This window comes from Salmo salar, chromosome 19, assembly GCF_965601325.2.
Source record: "Salmo salar chromosome 19, fSalSal1, whole genome shotgun sequence".
NCBI lineage: Eukaryota > Metazoa > Chordata > Actinopteri > Salmoniformes > Salmonidae > Salmo > Salmo salar.
The window spans coordinates 15,231,126-15,252,851 of record NC_138309.1 but is presented as its reverse complement, the minus strand read 5'-3'; the positions used below and the strand labels follow the sequence as shown (position 1 = coordinate 15,252,851).

The 21,726-nt window shown below is 41.5% G+C and overlaps 1 protein-coding gene across 2 annotated transcripts in view; it reads right to left on the bottom strand.

The window, feature by feature from the left end:
* Nucleotides 1-1,297: 1,297 nt before the first annotated feature.
* The window catches only part of snx7 (sorting nexin 7), a 46,839-nt gene continuing 26,410 nt past the window's right edge, over nucleotides 1,298-21,726 (bottom strand). For both annotated transcript variants that reach the window (XM_014157379.3, XM_014157380.3), the window contains one exon: nucleotides 1,298-1,859. In XM_014157379.3, coding sequence (XP_014012854.2) covers nucleotides 1,779-1,859 — 81 coding nt within the window. In that variant the 3' untranslated portion in view covers nucleotides 1,298-1,778. The remainder of the gene's footprint in view (nucleotides 1,860-21,726) is intronic.

Sequence of the window (21,726 nt, the reverse complement as noted above, 5' to 3'; positions counted from 1 at the left end):
CCATCTTGATTAATGTTGAATCAGATGGCGAATGGAGGAAGACTCCCCCTGCACCCCTCCTCTTTGACCCGGCAGTGGGACAGGCAGGCGGGCATCTTGGAAAGCCCTGCCATACTGCCATGCTTGGCTTGGCTGCTCACAACCTCGCATTGCATGGAAGTTCATCTGAGCTACTGGAATATTCATACCCACATGGCAGGGCCAGCGTTCACTACAGCATAGCCAGAGAAAGAAATCTGGTTTAAGTGTGTCCTAAATAGCACCCTATCCCCTATGTAGCGCACTACTTTTGACGAGAGCCCTATGGGTCCTGGTGAAAAGTAGTGCACGAAATACAGAATAGGGTGCCATTTCAGGTGCAGGTTGTCTGTTGAGGTGATAAATGATGTGTCCTCCTCACCCCAGTGGTATACCATTAGTTATTCAGAACGGCTTGATCAAAAGGAACCAGTTGGAACTGTTGGAGGTGGTAAAGGAGTCCGTGAGGAACCAAACATGGTCCATAGTTTAAACTTGATGAACACACACATGCAATCTAATATTATATTCTAACGGGATGCTTTGTAACACTGTATTAAGGCCAGTTCTGATGTGTCCCAAATGGCACCATATTCCCTTTATAGTTCACGACTTTTGACCAGAGCCCTGTCAGAAGTAGTGCATAGGGTGCCATTTGGGAAGTATCTCTGGTTATAGCTCAGCTCTTGGTTTAACAAGCATGTGTTTTTCTTTCCTCTTGTTGCTCGTTCCACATTCAATAAAGTGCAGATAAAAGGGCCTAATTTCAGGGCACTGTTATTTTGAGGGTTCTTTAATGTTTAATGTGATTAGGCCTTTAGAGATGCACGTTCCCTGCTTAACTAGGTTACCCACTCTACTGTCCGTTCTCACACACGTACAGCATGAAAATCCCCCCAACTGACAAAGCAAAACAAAATGTATGCCACAAAAAAAAAAAAAAAAAAAAAAAATACTACTTTCGATTACAATTTGCACTATGACGTTTATAGTAGAGCGATTCTGGTTTGATGTAACGAGACACTGATGTGAAAATGTATTATGCATTATATTTTATGATCAATGGAAAAGAGCATTTTTCTGAAGAGTTTAGCATGGTTTTCTTTTCAGACGGTGGTGTTCATCATAAGCGTCGCAGATCGTAATATCTTGAAAAGCACCTACATGATGATAACGTTGATGTCCAAAGAGAAGTCCTAGAGGCTGCTGCTTCTTGCTGTTAAGACTAACTACAAGCCAATAGCTTAGGCTCCATAAAACACCATGCACTGAGAAAACGCAATGTAGCAATCCATTTTATTATGCCAACATCTTAAAAACCCAATTTAAAGCTTTACAGAGAGAAAAATACGTGTATGGTATAAAAAAAAAAAAAAAGTGTCACTCTTTAGTTTATTTTCTGTTATCAAAATACCATAGTGAGTCATTGTAAAACAGGTAAACAAGTAAAGTATGTCATCGTATTGCTGTGAAAATCATGGTGGATCCATCATAGTGTATTCAGTATATCTACCCTCAGATCCAGGGCTGTACAGACAGAAGCCCTAAGGCAGCGGCTGGCTGATCATGCATATTTAAAGATCTCTCAGATTTATCACAGTCTGTGCTAAAGTGACTTTAAAGTGAAGCTTCATTGGAATGATTAGGGTTCAATTCCAGGAGTCCTCCGGGTTGTGCTGGAAGATGTCTTTGGCTGTGCCCCCTGGGTAGGGGGTGGTGGGCAGAGGGTTGTGTAATAGAGAAGAAGTGCATCGTGGGGGTTAGGGGGTGTTGTCTCTGTCAGTCTCCTCGCTGGGTTCTGTTCTCTGGGAGAGAAGGAAGGTCTCCCACACTGCCAGACACTGGAGGAGAGAACACCCACATCATCAGGTTATGACAGACCGGTAAGACAGACACACACACACACACACACACACACACACACACACAATCATTCAGTTGAAACGGCAGGTCTGTGAACTTTCGAGCCAGTCAGTATGTTTCCACACATCAATAAAACCTTCCGCTCTGTCATCTAAACTTCCAAAGTAATAGCTGTCTGTTTAATGGCCGCCGTAAGTCAGATACACATGGCATGCCTCAATTCAGCAGCCAATTTCATTCACAGGCTCCGGCTGCTCCCTGGACTTCTGTCTCATCGATTTGTCACTTGACAAGGTTGTGATTAATGTTCTGACCCAAACAGAGCCAAGCACCCACCCAAACAGCCCTATTCCCTCTGTCTACATCCTCCCCCCTCCAGCCAACCTCTAAACATCCCCTTCCCGCTCGCCACTCACCATGCCTCCTCTTCCCTCATCCCAATCTTCCACACCCACCCAACCCTTCACTCCACTCTCCATCCTTCTCTCCTCTTCCAAACTTAGCCAACATGACAGTGGCAGGAGGCTCTCGTGGGTAGCCAGCTGACTGCCATGTCACTAGTGCTTAATCATGATGACACCTTCACCATAGGACACAGACTCAGTCTGACCTTTACTCATCAGCCTCACTGACAGGGCCCAGAGAAGGCAGAGCTAACCATAGTTTGGACATAGCTGCTTTACACAATAGGTTATACAGGGACAGAGCGCAGGGCTAACCAGTGTGTGGACAAAGCTGGTTTACACAATAGGTTATACAGGGACAGAGCTAACTAGAGAACCGGGACAGAGTTGCTGTACACTAGAGGCCATGGGTTATACAAGGACAGAGAGCAGAGCAGTGCTAAGTACAGCACAGGGAGAGGGGCAAAAAACAAGGGGGCGGGAAGAGTTACCATAGACTAGACCAGGGGCCACAAGCTTTACAGAGCACAGGGACAGAGCTGGTGTGAGCTACACGAGGTACACAGAGCACACGAGCAGAGGGAAAACATTGCGAATAGCAGATTTGTCTGTCTGACTCAGCAGCTGGCTAGAATACTAAATGGGAGCAGACACACAGAGCTGATCACAGGAAAGACCAAGACACAGAGGAAAGAGGTGAAACAACATTTGCTGACAAAAAAATAAAAAATGTTTTTTTTTTTACTTCCACAGCTAACTCCTTGGAGTTGAGTTTATCCAAACTTCAACGTTTATACTTAATGATACAGTATGTTGTGGGATCAATCAACAGGTTTGAATAGTACTTATCAAGATAAGACTACATGCGTTTAAGGATTATTGTGGTTGAAGAAAGCGATACATAGTTAGTGCAACTTATCCTTCCTTCCAGACGGAGTGTTTAAGCCCTCAAATACAGATAAGACAACAGACTGTTGAATAAAACATTCAGGGGAAATCAGGTGACAGCTAAATCCATTTAAAGACCCGACTGGGAGAGAACTACAACCCTGCGCCAACGCTGCATTCTTCCCGGAGATACAAAGCCCTTTAAGTTCATACTTTGCAGTGGAGCTGTGAGGATGACTGTCTGATTGAAGCAACACTAAAAAGCCCATGGCAGCACAGTGGGAGGCAGAGAGAGGAACTTCACACCTGAGCACTGTAAAGGACAAGACACCATAATGAGCACTTGGCCATCCCATCGCCTCTGACCACAGAACGTCGGCGATCATGTTGAATCGACCACTGTTCGTCGACACCCGGCAGGTGATCCTCCTGTGCACGACCGATGTTCATTATGGTGTCTCGTTTCATAACTTCTGCCTTCACACATAATGCCCGGTGCATCTTTAGTATGACATGACCAACATGTACCCGAACTATAACGAAGTGAATAATTGGACCCAAAATTGAAGGGTATAATCTGTCCTTGGTCCCAGCACGTCTGGACTGACGTGTGCACTGACGCAGAGCTCCACAGGGGTGATAAGTCGCCATCCAATCAGGGGTGGCTATCGGTGCATTACCAAAGAGGCAAATGTCAATACACACTCTGCCGCCGACAGGGGAGTGCCTATGTGTGTGTGTGTGTTTTTATCTGGTGGAGGAGCTCCATCAGTGCTGTGTTCCTGACACGGCCTGTGACAGCTCCAGCTGAGGTAATGGGTCCTGTGTAGCAGTGTGACTAGCGCGCTAATTAAGGAGATTGTTAAGGGGGGAAGAGACCGCTAGCCTCGTTAACATCATTAGCTTTCCTCCTTTTCTCCCTCTAGGCTCCAGTGGTTTAGCCGGAAGACAGGTAAACTGAGATAATCAGGCAGCATTATATATGAACACCAGTGGATGGAAAAATGCATGCACAAGCAAACGCGCGCACACACACACACACACACACACACACACACACACACACACACACACACACACACACACACACACACCTTTATGCACAAGAGCGGCAGCACTAGCCGAGAAGAAAGTTATGAACTTGAGCTCAGCATAGACTTCCTTCACGTCAATATTCAGATACTCAGAAGAGTTGACTGTCAATGCCATGGTAGAGGTGACAACAACAAGGTAGATCATTGTTGCACATCTAGAACACCACCTTGTTAGTAAAACCCATGTCTAGTTGAAGAAACAATATCATTGAAGAAACAGTAGTTGCTATGGAGTAACCATGGCGTTCCTCTGATGTTGCAACCTGACAGAATGATGCACAGTTGCTGTGCTGTATGCAGAGAGGGTACAGTGATGAAAAGGCAGATTCTAAATCTAATGCAAATAGAATTCATAGTACACCAACTTAGGACCATTACGATTAGAATAGAAGGATATCTAAAATATTCCTATATTACTCTCCGTCAGCGTTTATGCAGAGACACGACATCTGTAGGAAATAATAAATCCTGTTTACAAACAATTTGAGCGGGCATTGGTTTGGAACTAAAAGGTACAAGGTGCTTACAGTCATAGAAATATAATCTCTGGTCTGAGGGGCTTTTCACATTCTATTAATAATATGTCTATATTACAGTACAGTAATAATCAGAGAACTGAACTATGACCTCTGTTTGACCTAGCATTGCAGCTCTGGGTATCTCAGTATGGTTACAGTCATAAGAAGATTGAATGTGACAGGTATGGAATAAAGTATGGAAAATGGGTCTATAACCCCCAGGCAAACTGATGATTCAGACAAGCATGCACCCTGAGATTTACCCAAGCCCATAATTGATGTTAATATTCCATCTCAGGAAGAGCAAACACCTCACTGTCCTCCGAGTACAACCCTTTCCCCCGTCTCTTCAACTTTCCCAGTCCGAACCTCCATTCATCTTACTCCTTTCATCCCCTCTTCCTTCCCCCAGTTCCTCCTAACTCCTCCCTTTATCTACCCCTCTGTGTCACGCATCCATCCCTGCTCTCCTCCTCTCCTTTTCCGTCTCGCCAGTAGGGCCAGGTTATTGCATTGGCGGTACCACAGGGTGAAGAACGCAGTAGGGTGGTGGAGCGAGGTAGATGAGGGGCACAGAGCATTCCCTCCCAGGCTTACTGCTGCCACCTCTCATACCGGATTCTGTGTCGAGTGCGGACCTCCTAGACTCTTCTCTTATTAAAGGTCTTACATGAATCATTCACAAAGCCCACGGCACACTCATCATCCAGCCGCCTTCAACACCTGAATAAAATCAACTCAAAGTTTTTTGGTCGCGCACACAGTTTAGCAGATGTTATAGCGGGTGCAGCGAAATGCTTATGTTCCTAGCTCCTAAGTATGCAGTAAAAAGTCAAGCAAGTACACAAATAATTAACAAGTAAAAACAAGCACAAAAAAAAACAAACAACTAGAAATCAAGAAAGTTGGGTTAAATTGGATTCATCCCAAATGGCACTAACAGTAATCAAAATGCAACTTATACATAGTGCCTTTTGAAAGTATTCATACCCCTTGAATTTCCACATTATGTTTTTGCGTAAATTCAAAATTTAATTGAACACACAACACCCCATAATGACAGAGAAAATGTTTCTACAAATGTTAGGAAATGTATTGAAAATTAAATACAGAAACCTAATTTACATAAGTATTCACATCCTTGAGTCAATAGATTTTAGAATCACCTTTGGCAGCGATTACAGCTGTAAATATTTCTGGGTAAGTCTCTAAGAGCTTTGCACACATAGATTGTACAATATTTACACGTTATTCTTCTAAAAACTACTCAAGCTCTGTCAATTTGGTTGTTGACCATTACTAGACAGCCAATTTCAAGGTCTTGCCATAGATTCTCAGATTTAAGTCAAAACTAACTAGGCCACTCAGGAACATTTAATGTCCTCTTGGTAAGCATCTCATGTATATTTGGCCTCGTGTTTTAGGTTATTGTCCTGCTGAAATGTGAATATCTCCCAGTGTCTATTAGAAAGCAGACAACCAGGTTGTTTTCCTCTAGGATATTGCCTGTGCTTAGCTCTATTCAGTTTCTTTTTATCCCCCAAAAACTCCCTAGTCCTGGCCGATGAAAAGCATACCCATAACGATGCAGCCACCACCATGCTTGAAAATATGAAGTGGTACACAGAAATGTGTTGTGTTAGATCTGCCCCCAAACATATCACTTTGTATTCAGGACATCAAGTTCATTTTTTGTTACATGTTTTGCAGTTTTACTTTAGTGCCTTGTTTGTATTTATTATGGATCCCCATACTCTTCCTGGGGTCCAGCAAAATTAAGGCAGTTTATGCAATTTTAAAAACATTACATTCACAGACTGTGTGCCCTCAGGCCCCTACTCCACAATTACCACATATACACAGTACAACAATCCATGTATACATGTGTATAGTGCGTATGCTATCGTGTGTATGCTATTGTGTGTGTGTGCATGCATGTGTCTATGTTTGTGTTGCTTCACAGACCCCACTGTTCCATAACGTGTGTTTTTTTTCATCTGGTTTTTCTCCATCTAATTTTACTGTTTGCATGAGTTACTTGATGTGGAATAGAGTTCCATGTAGTCATGGCTCTATTTAGTACTGTGTGCCTTCCATAATCTGTTCTGGACTTGGGGACTGTAAAGAGACCTCGTGGCATGTCTTGTGGGGTATGCATGGGTGTCCGAGCTGTGCGCCAGTAGTTCAAAACAGACAGCTCGGTGCATTCAACATGTCAATAACTCTCAGAAATACAAGCAATGATGAAGTCAATCTCTCCTCCACTTTGAGCCAGGAGAGATTGACATGCATATTATTATTATTATTATTAGCTCTCTGTGTACATCCAAGGGCTACCTGTGCTGCCCCAATTAAAAAGAAATGTGTGGCACTTGACCACATGACTGAACAATAGTCCAGGTGAAACCAAACTAGGGCCTGTCGGACCTGCCTTGTTGACAGTGCTGTCAAGAAGGTAGAGCAGCGCCTTATGAACATACTTCTCCCCATCTTAGCTACTGTTGTATCAATATGCTTTGACCATTTACAATACAACATAACCCCAAGCAGTTTAGTCACCTCAACTTGCACAATTTCCACATTATTTTTTACAAGATTTAGGATTTAGTGAATGATTTGTCCCAAATACAATGCTTTTAGTTTTAGAAATATTTAGGGCTACCTTATTCCTTGCCACCCACTCTAAAACTAACTGCAACTATTTGTTAACTTTTGCAGTCATGTGTTGAGTCATCCGCATACATAGACACTCTGGTTTTCCTCAAAGCCAGTGGCAATTCATTAGTAAAGATTGAGTAAAGTAAATGGGCCTAGACAGCTGCCCTGGGGAATTCCTATTTCCACCTAGATTATGTTGGAGAGGCTTCCATTAAAGAACACCGTCTGTGTTCTGTTAGACAGGTAACTCTTTATACACAATATGGCAGGGGGTGTAAAGCTATAATACATACGTTTTGCCAGCAGCAGACTATGATCGATAATGTCAAAGGCCGCACTGAAGTCTAACAAAACAGCCCCCCCAATCTTTATATCATCAATTTCTCTCAGCCGGTCATTTGTGTAAGTGCTGTGCTTGTTGAATGTCCTTCTCTATAAGCATGCTGAAAGTTTGTCAGTTTGTTTACTGTAAAATAGCATTGTATCTGGTCAAACAATTTTTTCCCAAAGTTTATTAAGGGTTGGTAACAGGCTGATTGGTCGGCTATTTCATCCAATAAAGGGGGCTTTACTATTCTTAGGTAGCGAAATGACTTGCTTCCCTCCAAGCCTGAGGGCACACACTTTCTAGTAGGCTTAAATTGAAGAGGTGGCGAACAGGAGTGGTAATATCTTCCACTATTATCCTCAGTAATTTTCCATCCAAGTTGTCAGAACCCGGTGGCTTGTCATTGTTGATAGACAATATTTTTGTTCACCTCTTCCACACTAAGTTTTGGGAATTTAAAATGACAATGCTTGTCTTTCACCATTTGGTCAGATATACTTGGATGTGTAGTGTCAGCATTTGTTGCTGGCATGTCATGCCTAAATTTGCTAATCTTGCCAATGAAAAAAAATCATTAAAGTAGTTGGCAATATCAGTTGGTTTTGGGATGAGTGAGCCATCTGTTTCAATGAATGATGTAGCCGAGTTTGCCTTATTTCCCAGAATTTAATTTAAGGTGCTCCAAAGCTTTTTACTATCATTCTTTATTTATCTTAGTTTCATAGTGTAGTTTCTGCTTATTTTTATTCAGTTTAGTCACATGATTTCTCAATTTGCAATAAGTTTGCCAATCGGCTGTGCAGCCAGACTTATTTGCCATTCCTTGTGTCTCATCCCTCTCAACCACACACTTTTTCAATTCCTCATCAATCCACTGGGATTTAACAGTTATAATAATTTTTTTAATGGGTGCATGCTTATTAGCAACTGGAATAAGCAATTTCATAAATGTGTCAAGTGCAGTGTCTGTTTGCTCCTCATTACACACCACGGACCAACAGATATTCTTTACATCAATAACATAGGAATCACTACAAAACTTATTGAATGACCTCATACACTATATTAGGCCCAGCCTTTGGTTTTCCTAGATATGGCTACTATACTGTGATCACTACATCCGATGGATCTGGATACTGCTTTCAAGCTAATTTCTGCAACATTAGTAAAGATGTGATCAATACATGTTGATTTCATTCCTGTGCTGTTTGTAACTACCCTGATAGGTTGACTGATAAAAAAAAAAAAACCTGGTTCAGGTTATTTTTTTATTGAATCTTTATTTAACTAGGCAAGTCAGTTAAGAACAAATTCTTATTTACAATGACGGCCTACCCCGGACGATGTTGGGCCAATTGTGCGCCGCCGTATGGGACTCCCAATCACGGCCCAATCATATACCTCTCAGGCTTCATTCTGTTCCCTGTCATTTAGGTTAGTATTCTGGAGAAACTACAATGTTGTTGATCCATCCTCAATTCTCATACCACAGACAAATTGTTTTAAAGCCACCATTGGCCTCATGGTGAAATCCCTGAGCGGTTAGGAAAGACTCCTGTATCTTTGTAGTGACTGGGTGTAATTAAGCTTTTTTCCCCCCACCCATCTACCAATAGGTGCCCTTCTTTGTGAGGAATTGGAAAACCTGCCTGGTCTGTGTTGTTGAATCTGTGCTTGAAAAATCACTGTTAAACACAGTTATTGCACACAGAGTGAGTCCATGCAACTGATGTGACTTGTTAAGCACATTTTTACTCCTGAACGGATTTAAGCATGTCATAACAAAGGGGTTGAATACTTGACTCAAGAATATTCAGCTTTTGATTTTTAAATTTGGAAACATTTCCATAAACAATTTCATTTTGACATTATGGGGTATTGTGTAATCTCAATTTAATCCATTTGCAATTCAGGCAGTAAGAAAAAGTCAAGGGGTGGGAATACTTCCATAAAGCACTGTATGTACACCGAAAATAATTTCCACAAGACATACTAACAATGATACATACAGCAGTAGATATATATATTAGTGAGCTATGTCAAGAATCAAGTAGATAAATATGCGGTGTGTAGAAACAGTGTAACTAAATACAAACTACAGTAATAGAAATATTACAATGAGCCACATCGGGAAAGCAGTATTTGTGAGTGTGTGTGTTTGTGACTGAGGTGTTAAATCAAATTTAATTGTATTGGTCGCATACACATATTCAGCAGATGTTATTGCGCGTGTAGCGAAATGCTTGTAAAAAGTAATTTCCGGCTGTATGTAATAACAGAAAAAACTTTCTGGGCTAATAATCTAAGAAAAAAAAAAAACTGCAAAATTGTTTAGGAGCGAGAAGCAGAGGTGCAATGTCTATCGGTGCCATAGCAAGGATGTGGGTGTGTGTGTGTAAGATAGTGCGTACGTGTGTTGTGTGAGTGTGCGTCACCTGGTAGACTGCTAGTGATTGCTGGTCAACAGTCTGATGGCCTGGTAATAGAAGCTGTTTCTTAGTCTCGGTCTTGGCACTGATGCACCTGTACTGACTCCGTCTGCTAGACGGTTGCCAAGTAAACAGTCCATGGCTCGGGTGAATGAGGTCCTTAATGGTCTTCTTGGCCTTCTTTTGACACAGAGCACTGTAAATGTCCTGGAGGGCAAGCAGCGGGCCCCAGATGATACGTTGGGCTGACCACACCACCCTCTGGAGAGCCCTGCGGTTGAGGGAGGTGCAGTTTCCATACCAGGCGGTGATGCAGTCTGACAGAATTCTCTGAATGGTGTATGTGTAATAGTTTGTGAGGGTCTTACTGAATTTCTTCAGCTGCCTAAGGTTGTAGAGGCGCAATAGCAGCCACGGGAGTACAGGAGGGGGAACACCGTTTTGAGGATCAGCGTCACGGAGGTGTTGTTACCTACCCTCACCACCTGGGGTTCTGACCCAAGACCCTGAGCTTAGTGACAAGTTAATGCTCGTGTGGCTGAATGGAAGCAAGTCCCCGCAGCAACTTTCCAACATCTAGTGGAAAGCCTTCCCAGGGGAGTGGAGGCTGTCATAGCAACAAAAGGGGGACCAACTCCATATTAATGCCCATGATTTTGGAATGAGATGTTCGACGAGCATGTCTCCACATTCTTTTGGCCATGTAGTGTGTGTGAGTGTGTATACACACACACACACACACACACACACACACACACACACAGTTGAAAGTTTACATACACTAAGGTCAGTCATTAAGGTCAGTCATTAAAACTCGTTTTTCAACCACTCCACAAATTACTTGCTAACAAACTATAGTTTTGGCAAGTCGGTTAGGACATCTACTTTGTGCATGACAAGTAATTTTTCCAATAATTGTTTACAGACTTCACTTATAATTCACTGTATCACAATTCCAGTGGGTCAGAAGTTTACATACACTAAGTTGACTGTGCCTTTAAACAGCTTGGAAAATTCCAGAAAATGATGTCATGGCTTTAGAAGCTTCTGATAGGCTAACTGACATCATTTGAGTCAATTGGAGGTGTACCTGTGGATGCATTTCAAGGCCTACCTTCAAACTTAGTGCCTCTTTGCTTGACACATTTGGGAAAATCAAAATAAATCAGCTAAGACCTCAGAAAAAAAACAGTTTAAATGTATTCGGCTAAGGTGTATGTAAACTTCCGACTTCAACTGCGCGCGCGCACACACACACACACACACACACACACACACACAGAGACCACAAATATAAACGCAACATGTAAAGTGTTGGTCCTACTTTTCATGAGGAAATAAAAGATCCCAGAATTGATCCTTCCCCTCAAAAAGCTTATTTCTCTCAAATTTGTTTACACCCATTAGAGAGCAGTTCTCCTTTTCCAAGATAATCCAGCCACCTGAAAGGTGTGGCGTGTCAAGAAGCTCATTAAACACCATGATCATTACACAGGTGCACCTTGTGCTGGGAACAATAAAAGACCACTCTAAATTGTCATGCCGACTGCAGGAATGTCCACCAGAGCTGTTGCCAGAGATTTGAATGTTAATTTCTCTACCATAAACTGCCTCCAATGGTCATTTTAGAGTTTTTGGCAGTACATCCAACTGGCCTCACACATCCCGCTTCTTCATCTGCGGGATCGTCCGAGACCAGCCACCCAGACAGCCAAAACATTTCTGCACAATCTGTCAGAAACCATCTCAGGGAAGCTCATCTGCGTGCTTGTTATCCTCACCAGGGTCTTGACCTGACTGCAGTTCGGAATCGTAACCGACTTCAGTGTGCAAATGCTCACCTTCGATGGCCACTGGCACACTAGAGAAGTGTACACTTCAAGGATGAATCCCAGTTTCAACTGTACCGGGCAGATAGTGTGTATGGAGTCATGTGGGCGAGCAGTTTGCTGATGTCAAAGCTGTGAGCAGAGTGCCCCATTGTGGCATTGGGGTTATGGTATTGGCAGGAATAAGCTACGGACAACGAAAACAATGGCATTTTATTGATGGCAATTCGAACGCACAGAGATACCGTGTCTGAGGCCCATTGTAATGCCATTCATCCGCCGCCATTACCTCATGTTTCGGCATAATGCACGGTCCCATGTCGCAACGATCTGTACACAATTCCATATAAGGAAATCAATTGCCTGATTTCCTTCTATGAAATTGTTGCATGTTGCGTTTATATTGTAGTTAACCTCCACGACTGTCTAGAAACTTGTTTGAATTTAACGTTTTACCCACTACACAGATGGTTGAAGAATGCAGATGTTTTGACTTAATTGGAGAAAAATACTTCCTGATCAATCCATTTTATTTATGATCTTTTCTGTTGGCCATGAACTTTCTCAGCCACTGTGCATCACTTGGGGCAAACGATACATACCCCACATAGGCCTAAATGTAAGAAAATGTATGCGCCAAACTACTTTATGTTCTGTAAAATGCAGAGCTCTGTGAGAACATTGAAACTCCGCAAAGATGTCAACAAAATTAGATTTAGACGTGTGGTATGAAACATTGTCATATATATTCTGAAATGAGAAAAAAAATTGAATAAAGAATACACCCAAGTCCAGGAACGTTTACAAGTCTCATTGGAATGATGAGTTAAGAAAAACAGCATGTGTTTGATAAAAGACTGCCTATTCAAACAGATAGAGAGGGCAGTTATTACATCTAGAGGAGATACAGATTTGGTTTCCCACACTGAGGTGTAAAACAAGGAGACGCCTCTGTTTGCTATGCTAATGAATTATTTGGCAAAATAAATTAAACAGTTAAATATTGGAGTAAGATATGATGAAATACTAAGTATCCTCTTATATGCTAATTACATTATTTTGATGGCAGAAACTGAACATGACCTGCAGAAATACTGAATTATGTACAGTCAATTGGTTGAAAAGATAGAGGCTTATGATCAACCAGAAAAGCCACACAGAAATTGCATTTTAGAAACCCAGGTACTAAGATAAGTGCTTTTCGGTTTGGTTTTGGTGAAGAAATTCTTGAGTTTACTAGCAATTATAAATATTTAGGTCTTTATTTTGTTGAACATATGACCTTTCTATATGTGAGCAGGCCGACTCAGCAAGTAGAGCTCTTGGGGGGGAGTTGTAGGAACAACAAAAACACATGAAAAGACAATGATTATGCCACGTATTCCAAACTGTAGCAGACATGCATGTACCTGTTCTGGACTTTTCAGCAGGAATGTGGGGTGCTAAGAGGTATCTAAAAAAAAAAACATCTATAAACAGAGCAGTTTGTTATTTTTTAGGTATCGACAAGTTTGCACCTTTACTGGTAATAATTGGGGACATGGGCCGGGAACCCTGTGAGCCATGATGGAAGGCATATGGTGAGACTTTGAAATAGACTGTTGGATATTCCAATTGCCAGAATAGCCAGCTAAGTTTTTAATGGGATCTATTTATTGGGGGAGCCTGGGCCACTGAAATGTCTGACCTTTTCCAACAGTGACTGAACAGTTGTACGAAAACCAAATTAAGGGAGACATAGGTGCCATTAAAAAAACTGATGATGCAATATGAAAATAAATGGGTGTTGGAGATTAATCATCAACCCAAATTGAGAACCTTTTGTTTGATTAAGGGTGAATGTGTGCAAGAGATACACTACATGGCCAAAAGCGCAAACATTTCATTCCAAAATCATGGGCATTAATATGGAGTTGGTCCCTCATTTGCTGCTATAACAGCCTCCACTCTTCTGGGAAGGCTTTCCACTAGATGTTGGAACTCGAGGTCGAACGATTATGATTTTCCAACGCCGATATGGATTATTGGTGGTCCAAAAAAAAGCCGATACCGATTAAAAATCTGATTGTTATGAAAACTTGAAAAATCGGCCATAATTAAATCGGCCAACCTCTAGTTGGAACATTGCTGCGGGGATTTGTTTATTCAGCTACAAGAGCATTAGTGAGGTCAGGCACAGATGTTGGGAGTTTAGGCCTGACTCCAAAACAGGTTGGTATAATGGTGAAGACTATGTAACTATTGTGACCTCGAAGAAATAGAAAATGAAATAAATGTTATCCTGTATTGCCCTTTCTACCACGATATACGCTTGCTCTTATTCCAGAAAGCCCAACAGATATAGCCTGGCATTATGTGGCTGAGCCATGAGGAGAAACTGAAATAGTTTGTGCATTGTGTATTTCCATTTGCGGAATTCTACGATAAAGCCTGGAATAAAAGAATGGGAGACCTATAATTAATTTATAGAAATATGCAAATGGCACGTTTATACAGTTTATAGATTGTGTGTAGGCCTGTCTCACACTTGAACCATCTCTTTGTGTCAGATAAATACAAAAACAAGTCTGTATTTTTACTGCTCTAGGGTTATAATTATTGCTTGGATAACCTTATTTACTATTATGCATTGATTTATGCGGTGTGCAATGCACAGAACACCGGAATAATTGCTAAATTATCACAGAGAATTACTGTAATGTTTGTTAATGTGTCAATTAATCCCATAAGAGATGGGTTGCCAACTGGCACTTTGACATGGAAATAACATGTTATTCATACATTCAGCAAAACAAATAGATAGACAACATCCAAAAACCGCAACTCGTTTTGGGAACACATTACCCTATTTCAATCAACCAGTCCACTTTGTATCTGTCTCAGAATGGAGAATAACAAATGGGCCAATGTATTTCTCCCATGAGTTGGGCAAGAGATGTGTTGGTGGAATTTCGGGAGAATTCTCCTTACATTTCCTTTGTTAAAATTCCCAGCTACAACGAATGCAGCCTCGGAATATGCTGTTTCCAAATTTATTCAAAGTCCCACCACTTCAATCCCTGACAAAGGACGTGTCCCAACTGGCATTACTTTTAATCAGAGTCCTATTGATCCTCGTCAAAAGTAGTGCACTGTAAGTATAATAGAGGGCAATTTGGGATGCAAAGTCTTTACTTGGTGCACCAATTCGCCAGCAAGAACCAATCAAGACAAATGACCTCTGTTTCTGCTACACAACAAAGCCATAGCAGCTGAGGACTCTGTCTCAAAGTATCCCACAACTGAAGAGGTTTTTCCCACACTATATTGCATTAAACAAATGATGCTACCTTCAGGCCATACAAGAAAACATATGAGCGATGGGCTTATCGGATATGGATCTTGCCTAGACAAGACTCCTTTCTTGCAGGGTAATAATCAGGGGTGCAACTTTCACTGGGGACATGTACCCTACACATTTTGAAATTGCATTTTTGTCCCCCCCCCCCAGTTTTATAATTGGAATGTGATACAAAACAAGGCAACGGACCTTGCGGACATCTCCGAGCGACCGGGTAGGCTGTTTGGAGTATTTATCCGACTGGATAATCATTATATATTTTTTTATAATAATCCCCCTCACTAAAACCAAAGTTGCGCCCCTGGTATTAATGGATGAGTTACTTGAAGCCATGCTCATATTCAGTCTAGAGGATTTAGATCAATTAGCATGCTGCCTTGTATTCCTACAAGTACACAAAACTAAATACAACACCAGCCTCCAGCAAACTTCTGATGTGCCGCCAAGAAAAAAACTACTTTCAAATCGTCATCTCTGTAAGACTATTTGAATAGTCCCAAGTAGACGGTTTGTAGATGTTCAGTAGACGTTAAATACATGCCATCTGTAGATCATTTATATCGGACCAGCTAAATAAAGTGTGACCGTCGTCTCCTCTTCAATTCAGTTGCGCCTCAATATATGCACCTTGGTTAGAGAGCAAGGTAATGGCTGTTTTCGTTTCCAAAATGTTGTCGCATCAACAACAAAAATACTTGTAGAATTGTCCTTCATAAATGATGCTACATTGTGAATCACATGATACAGTACACTCCTCCCCCATCATTTCTTCTTTCATGGGATTGAGGTGTATTAGAACACGTGTTCTCTTCCTATCAGAATGACCTGGAACAGATAGTCTGACTGTACACTCAGGGTTGACCTCACAGGCCTGATTAAGACAGAACACACTTACATCCTCCACCTGTCCCTCGCTCACTTTCTCTCAAATCTCTCTGCCCTCTCCCCCACCTCCCTCTCCCTATGCTTAAGTGGGTTGTGTTTGTTGCGCCCAGCCTTGGGGCGACTCAAACAATATGATGAGTTTCAGACAAGAGTGCATAAGTGTAATGTATTTAAGGTTAAATTGTAGGCTACATAGTGCTACATAGTTAACATAATGAATGAGCATCAAACACTAACATGGGCTGCTGCGGAACTTCTTTCAATACCAAACCATTTCACCTAAAAAGTGTCCATATCCATCTGAAGCATGTCATGCCAGCATTCACAACAACAACAAAAATCCCCTTAAGTTCCCCTTTACACAAAGTTGCCAGATGGTTTCACATGGTGTGAAGAACCTCTGAGAAAAATGCAGACATGCAGTACCAGTCAAACATTTGGACACCTAATTCAAGAGTGCAAAGATGTCATCGAGGCAAGGCTACTTTGAAAAATCTAAAATATTTGATTTGTTTAACAGTTTTTTTGATTACTACATGATTCCATGAGTTCTTTCATAGTGTTGAGGTCTTCACTATTAGTCTACAATGTAAAACATAGTAAAAAAATAAAGAAAAACCCTTAAATGAGTAGGTTGTCCAAACTTTTGACTGGTATTGTACATTACCACACACCTGTACATAACTCTTCACAGAGTTATACTCCTATATGGCCATCAGCAGCATGTCAGAAAGGGGAAGTTGAAATGTGACTCCTGTTTGAAGGCTGAGGGTATCAAAACATACCAACAGTGCCAACCACAGTGGCTTAGCTTCTAAACTGCAATATGACGCATGTAGAAATTCACCGGGTCCCATTTTGTTCTATCTGCTAAAATATCACTTCAATGCTTAAAGCTGCAATCAGAAGTTTAAACAAAAAAAGTGTTCTCCCTGCCGCTTTTTCAGTAAAAAGCTGAGGGATGGGGCTGGAGAAATGTAACCACTCAAATTCAGAGTGGTAGGGGTGGTGAGGAGTATTTTCCTCTGCTGATGAGTAATTCAAAAATATAATATTATTTTTATAGGCCATTATGCTGAGATGGTATTGAAGAAATTAGTTTCATCATCTTTATTGTATATATTTATTCAATAAAGGTTAATTTGCCTGCCAATTTACTTGGGGCTAATTCACCACCTGAGTAAGGGGAAACTCAAAACACACCTATGCACTCGCAATGGCCAATGCACATTTTGCTCAGTCTAGCTGCCATTGAGCTCAAAATTGAGAGATGTACTTTACCGTTTGACCAAATCATGGTTTTAGCCTCCTAATAAATAGGACGTTTTGAGTGAGGTGAATGAACGTGCATCTCGCACCAATGAGACCAATACATTTTTTTTACTCGCACAGCCAAGTCAAAGGGCCGCAAATTAATGGTCGCAGTCTGAGCCCTGCCACTGAAGGGCAAGGCTAAACTTCTCCACTTGTTTTGGTCCCGTAGCTATCCCACAGATACTTTGTGCGACTATGCGAGAGAAAAGTTTTGCATTGCGCTCATCTCAATGTCTGCGGCGCTGCTTGTGGCAACATCATATCACTGAGTCTCAGTTTCGGCATAATAGTTTAAAAATAAATGTGCACTATGGGAAACAAACATGTTTATATTAGAAGCTAAGGCCAATGGGAGTCACATGGTGGCCACAGTCCTGTGGTTGAAAGTTAAAACAGTGTCACTTCCAGTAAGTCACAGAAGCATGGCAGGGAGATGACATTCATGTACAGACCTACAGTAGAGCTGAAGTAACAGTACAAGTTTCTGTAGTTGAGCACAAGCTTGTAAAGATGTCAGAGGGAATGATTGAAAAGACCTACTGCAATAAAGTATACAGACATTCATGGCCAAATGCATGACAATGTAAGAGCCTTCATGCCCATTCCAAGAAAATGAGTTGTTGCTCAACATTCAGAACAATTTCGGTGGTGGAAGAGACCATTTGGAGATGCTGCAGTGTGTTCTTCTGCTGGTTGGGATCACAGGCCAATGTGTCTACTATGGCGTCATTGGTCATTACTCTACAGAGACCAGCTACAGACCAGTTACAACAACCTAAAGACAAAGACCAGCTACAGAAAATGATGACCACCGAGAAAGATCAGTTCAGGAATAGTCTAAATGCCACGACTACGGAGAGACACCAGCTACAGATCAGACTTAGGTTCTGCGAGAATCCCTGTCTGGACAGATGGTGGAAGATTGGCACCAGCTGTTATGTCTCCTCCAAGAAGAACACAGGTGGGGTTGGTCAAGCGGAATGCATAGCAATGGGTGCTAACCTTGTAATCATAAACAGCAGAGAAGACGGATATTCATCCATGATGGAATTAAGAAGAATGTCTGGATTTACATCATTAAAACAAGGGAACCTGGGTGTGTGTTGACAACACACCATTTAGAACTGCAAATTGGATTTAAGGGGAACAAAATAACATGAATGACAAGTGTGTTGAGATCTCACAGGCAGCATCAGCCCCATTAAAGAGATAGTCAGGCAATGTAGTCAAAATAACTCTGTGAGAAAGTGTTCACACAGTAATTATAATAGCTACTGTAAGCCCCTATCTTATGGAGTTGCATTGGTTATCAATGAGAGGTTTAAGCTGTTTTTGTTACCATTTGATTTCTTTAGAGGCCAGGGCTATGTGGAGTTTGTCCACTGGTCAACAGGCCCAGGGGAGTGGAGTGGTGGTTGAATAGGCTCCAACTGTGGTCCAACTAGATATGTTACATTATTGTATGCATGTAACAATCTAATAATATATTTAAATGACCCTTAAAATGACAGAACATTCTGTTGTATATGTACCCGGTGTACATTCTGCTTTAAATACATATATAAAATGTGATTTAAAAAAAGGATAGTTACACATTTTACTTGCGTCACGTCTCTTTGTTTTTATCACAAAGTTGCAGTAACGACAGCCAGAAGCTGATCATTCGGGGAAATGTTGAACATTGAGTTTTTTTTAGGATTGTACTTTTTTCCCCTCATCCACTGTTTAACACCACATTTAGATTACAATCCGATCATCTTGATGGCGAAACCAGTTTGTTTTAGCTGTGAATGGGACTGTTTGGGACATTGCCATGAAAACGGCTCCAGGTTGAGGAGATGAGAGGACTGCGATGTCTCGTCGTAGCGAAACGGCAGCGACTCCGTACTGAATACCCACCGGAGGTATTGGAGGATAAGCTACATATCAACTGAGCCAAGTGGCTATACATGGAAAGGCATTACGTCGGTGGCTGCGAGATTCGTAGCTGAGGCTCCTGGACTTGTCCGTGTCTGACTGATCATCTGAATCCCCTGCCTGCTACCGTGACACTCCCTCCACTGATAATATTGACGTCCCTCCCTCCCTCCACTCCATCCCAAACTGCTTCAATCAACTGTTCATCCATCACTATTTTCCTCTAAATAATTATTATATATTTTTTTGTATACGGCAATTCAGCTTTTAGCTAGATCAAATAAACATTCCTAAACCTTACCATCATTGACATTTAGCTTTGTTTTAGATACCGTAATTTCCGGACTATTGAGCGCACCTGAATATAAGCCGCACCCACTGAATTTATTTTTTATATATTTTTTTTAACATAAATAAGCCGCACGTCTATAAGCCGCAGGTGCCTACCGGTACATTGAAACAAATGAACTTTACACAGGCTTTAATGAAACACGGCTTGTAACAAAACAAAAAATTTGCAGTAAGCTTTAGTTGTCTTTTTGCACTGAGCCAATTCCTCACGCTGCTGTTTCCAACGTCTTATCATCGACTCATTAAGACCGAGCTCCCATGCAGCAGCTCTATTTCCTTTTCCAACAGCCAGATCAATCGCCTTCAACTTGAAAGCTGCATCATATGCATTTCTCCGTGTTTTTGCCATGATGAGGGTGACAAAATGACTACCGTAATCAGAATGATGGGAAGTTTGAGAGCGCTCGATTTAATCTAAACAGTAAACAAAAAAGTTGTTTGACCTTAATCCGTTCGGAAATTACATTGGTCTAATGAAAGCTTCATGCCGCCAAAAAACTGAGCACGTCACAGAATGTGTTTTTTTGGAAAAAAAAAATTGAAAGCGTGAAAAATCCATATACTAGCCGCGTCATTGTTTAAGCCGCGAGGTTCAAAGCGTGGGAAAAAAGTTGCGCCTTATAGTCCGGAAGTTACGGTAGTTCAAATCTTGGGTTGCCGACTAACCAATGTCCACCAGTGGAGGACCATCCTCCTCAGTGAATTTCATTTAAAAAAAAATAGTGAAACATTAAAAAAGTGATACTTTTCAGATAAAACTATACTAAATATATTCACATCACCAAACAATTGATTAAACCACACTGTTGCAATGATGGTCTACAACAGCACTCTGTAGGGTAGCACCATGGTGTAGCTGGATGACAGCTAATTTCCGTCCTCCTCTGGGTACATTGACTTCAATACAAAACCGAGAGGGCTCATGGTTCTCACCCCTTTCCATAGACTTACACAGTAATTATGACAACTTCCGGAGGATGTCCTCCAACCTATCAGAGCTCTTGCAGCATGAACTGACATGTTGTACACCCAATCAAAGGATCAGTGAATTAATGTAGTACTGAAAGCATAAGCTACAGCTAGTTAGCACTGCAGGTCATAAAATGTGGTGAGTAGTTGATTCAAAGAGAAAGACTATAGTTGAACAGTTTTGAACAAATTCATTTCTGAAAAATTAAGGAGACGCAAGAGAAGGAGAGCTAGCTATATTATTATATATATTTTTTCACTTAGCTAGCCAATGCAGCTAGCTAGTTTAATCTACTCAAACACCTGGCTCAAACAGAGAGGGATGTTATGTTAGCCAGCTGGTTATGGCTATCCAACGCTAGACCTCTTCCATGCCAAGGTAAGCTTCTGGTTTAATAAATGTATTGCCACCGGGGCCCGCCATTGTGTAACTGTTAAACTGCTTGTCAACTGTACTGCATGATTGTAGCGGGTTTACTAACGCGTTAATTCTAGTAGCTATGTTGACTTGACGTTAGCTAATATGGTGACAACAATGTAGGCTGTGTGTAGTGGTTAGCGCTTATGATATGTTTGGAAAGGTTTTATTGCCTTGTCACAGACAGCTGTTGTAATGTGCACTGAAGTCCACAACCGAAGGGAAACGGTGAGAGGAGAGCGCGTAGATGCGAGAAGGAATTATCCAACGATCAAAGGGATCATGCTGTTTGTATGTGGCTGCTATGAAAGTGACCTGTTTTTTTTTTTGTGTGATCAGGGGTGTATTCTTTCCGCCAATTCTGTTGAAAAACGTTTTTAAACAGAAGCAAATGGAACGAAACGGGGATTAACATTCCTGAATTTGTCCACGTTTACAACTGTAGGACTAATGATTACACCTTAGATCAGCCAGATGCAGGCAAGATTGTGCAAGGCGGTATT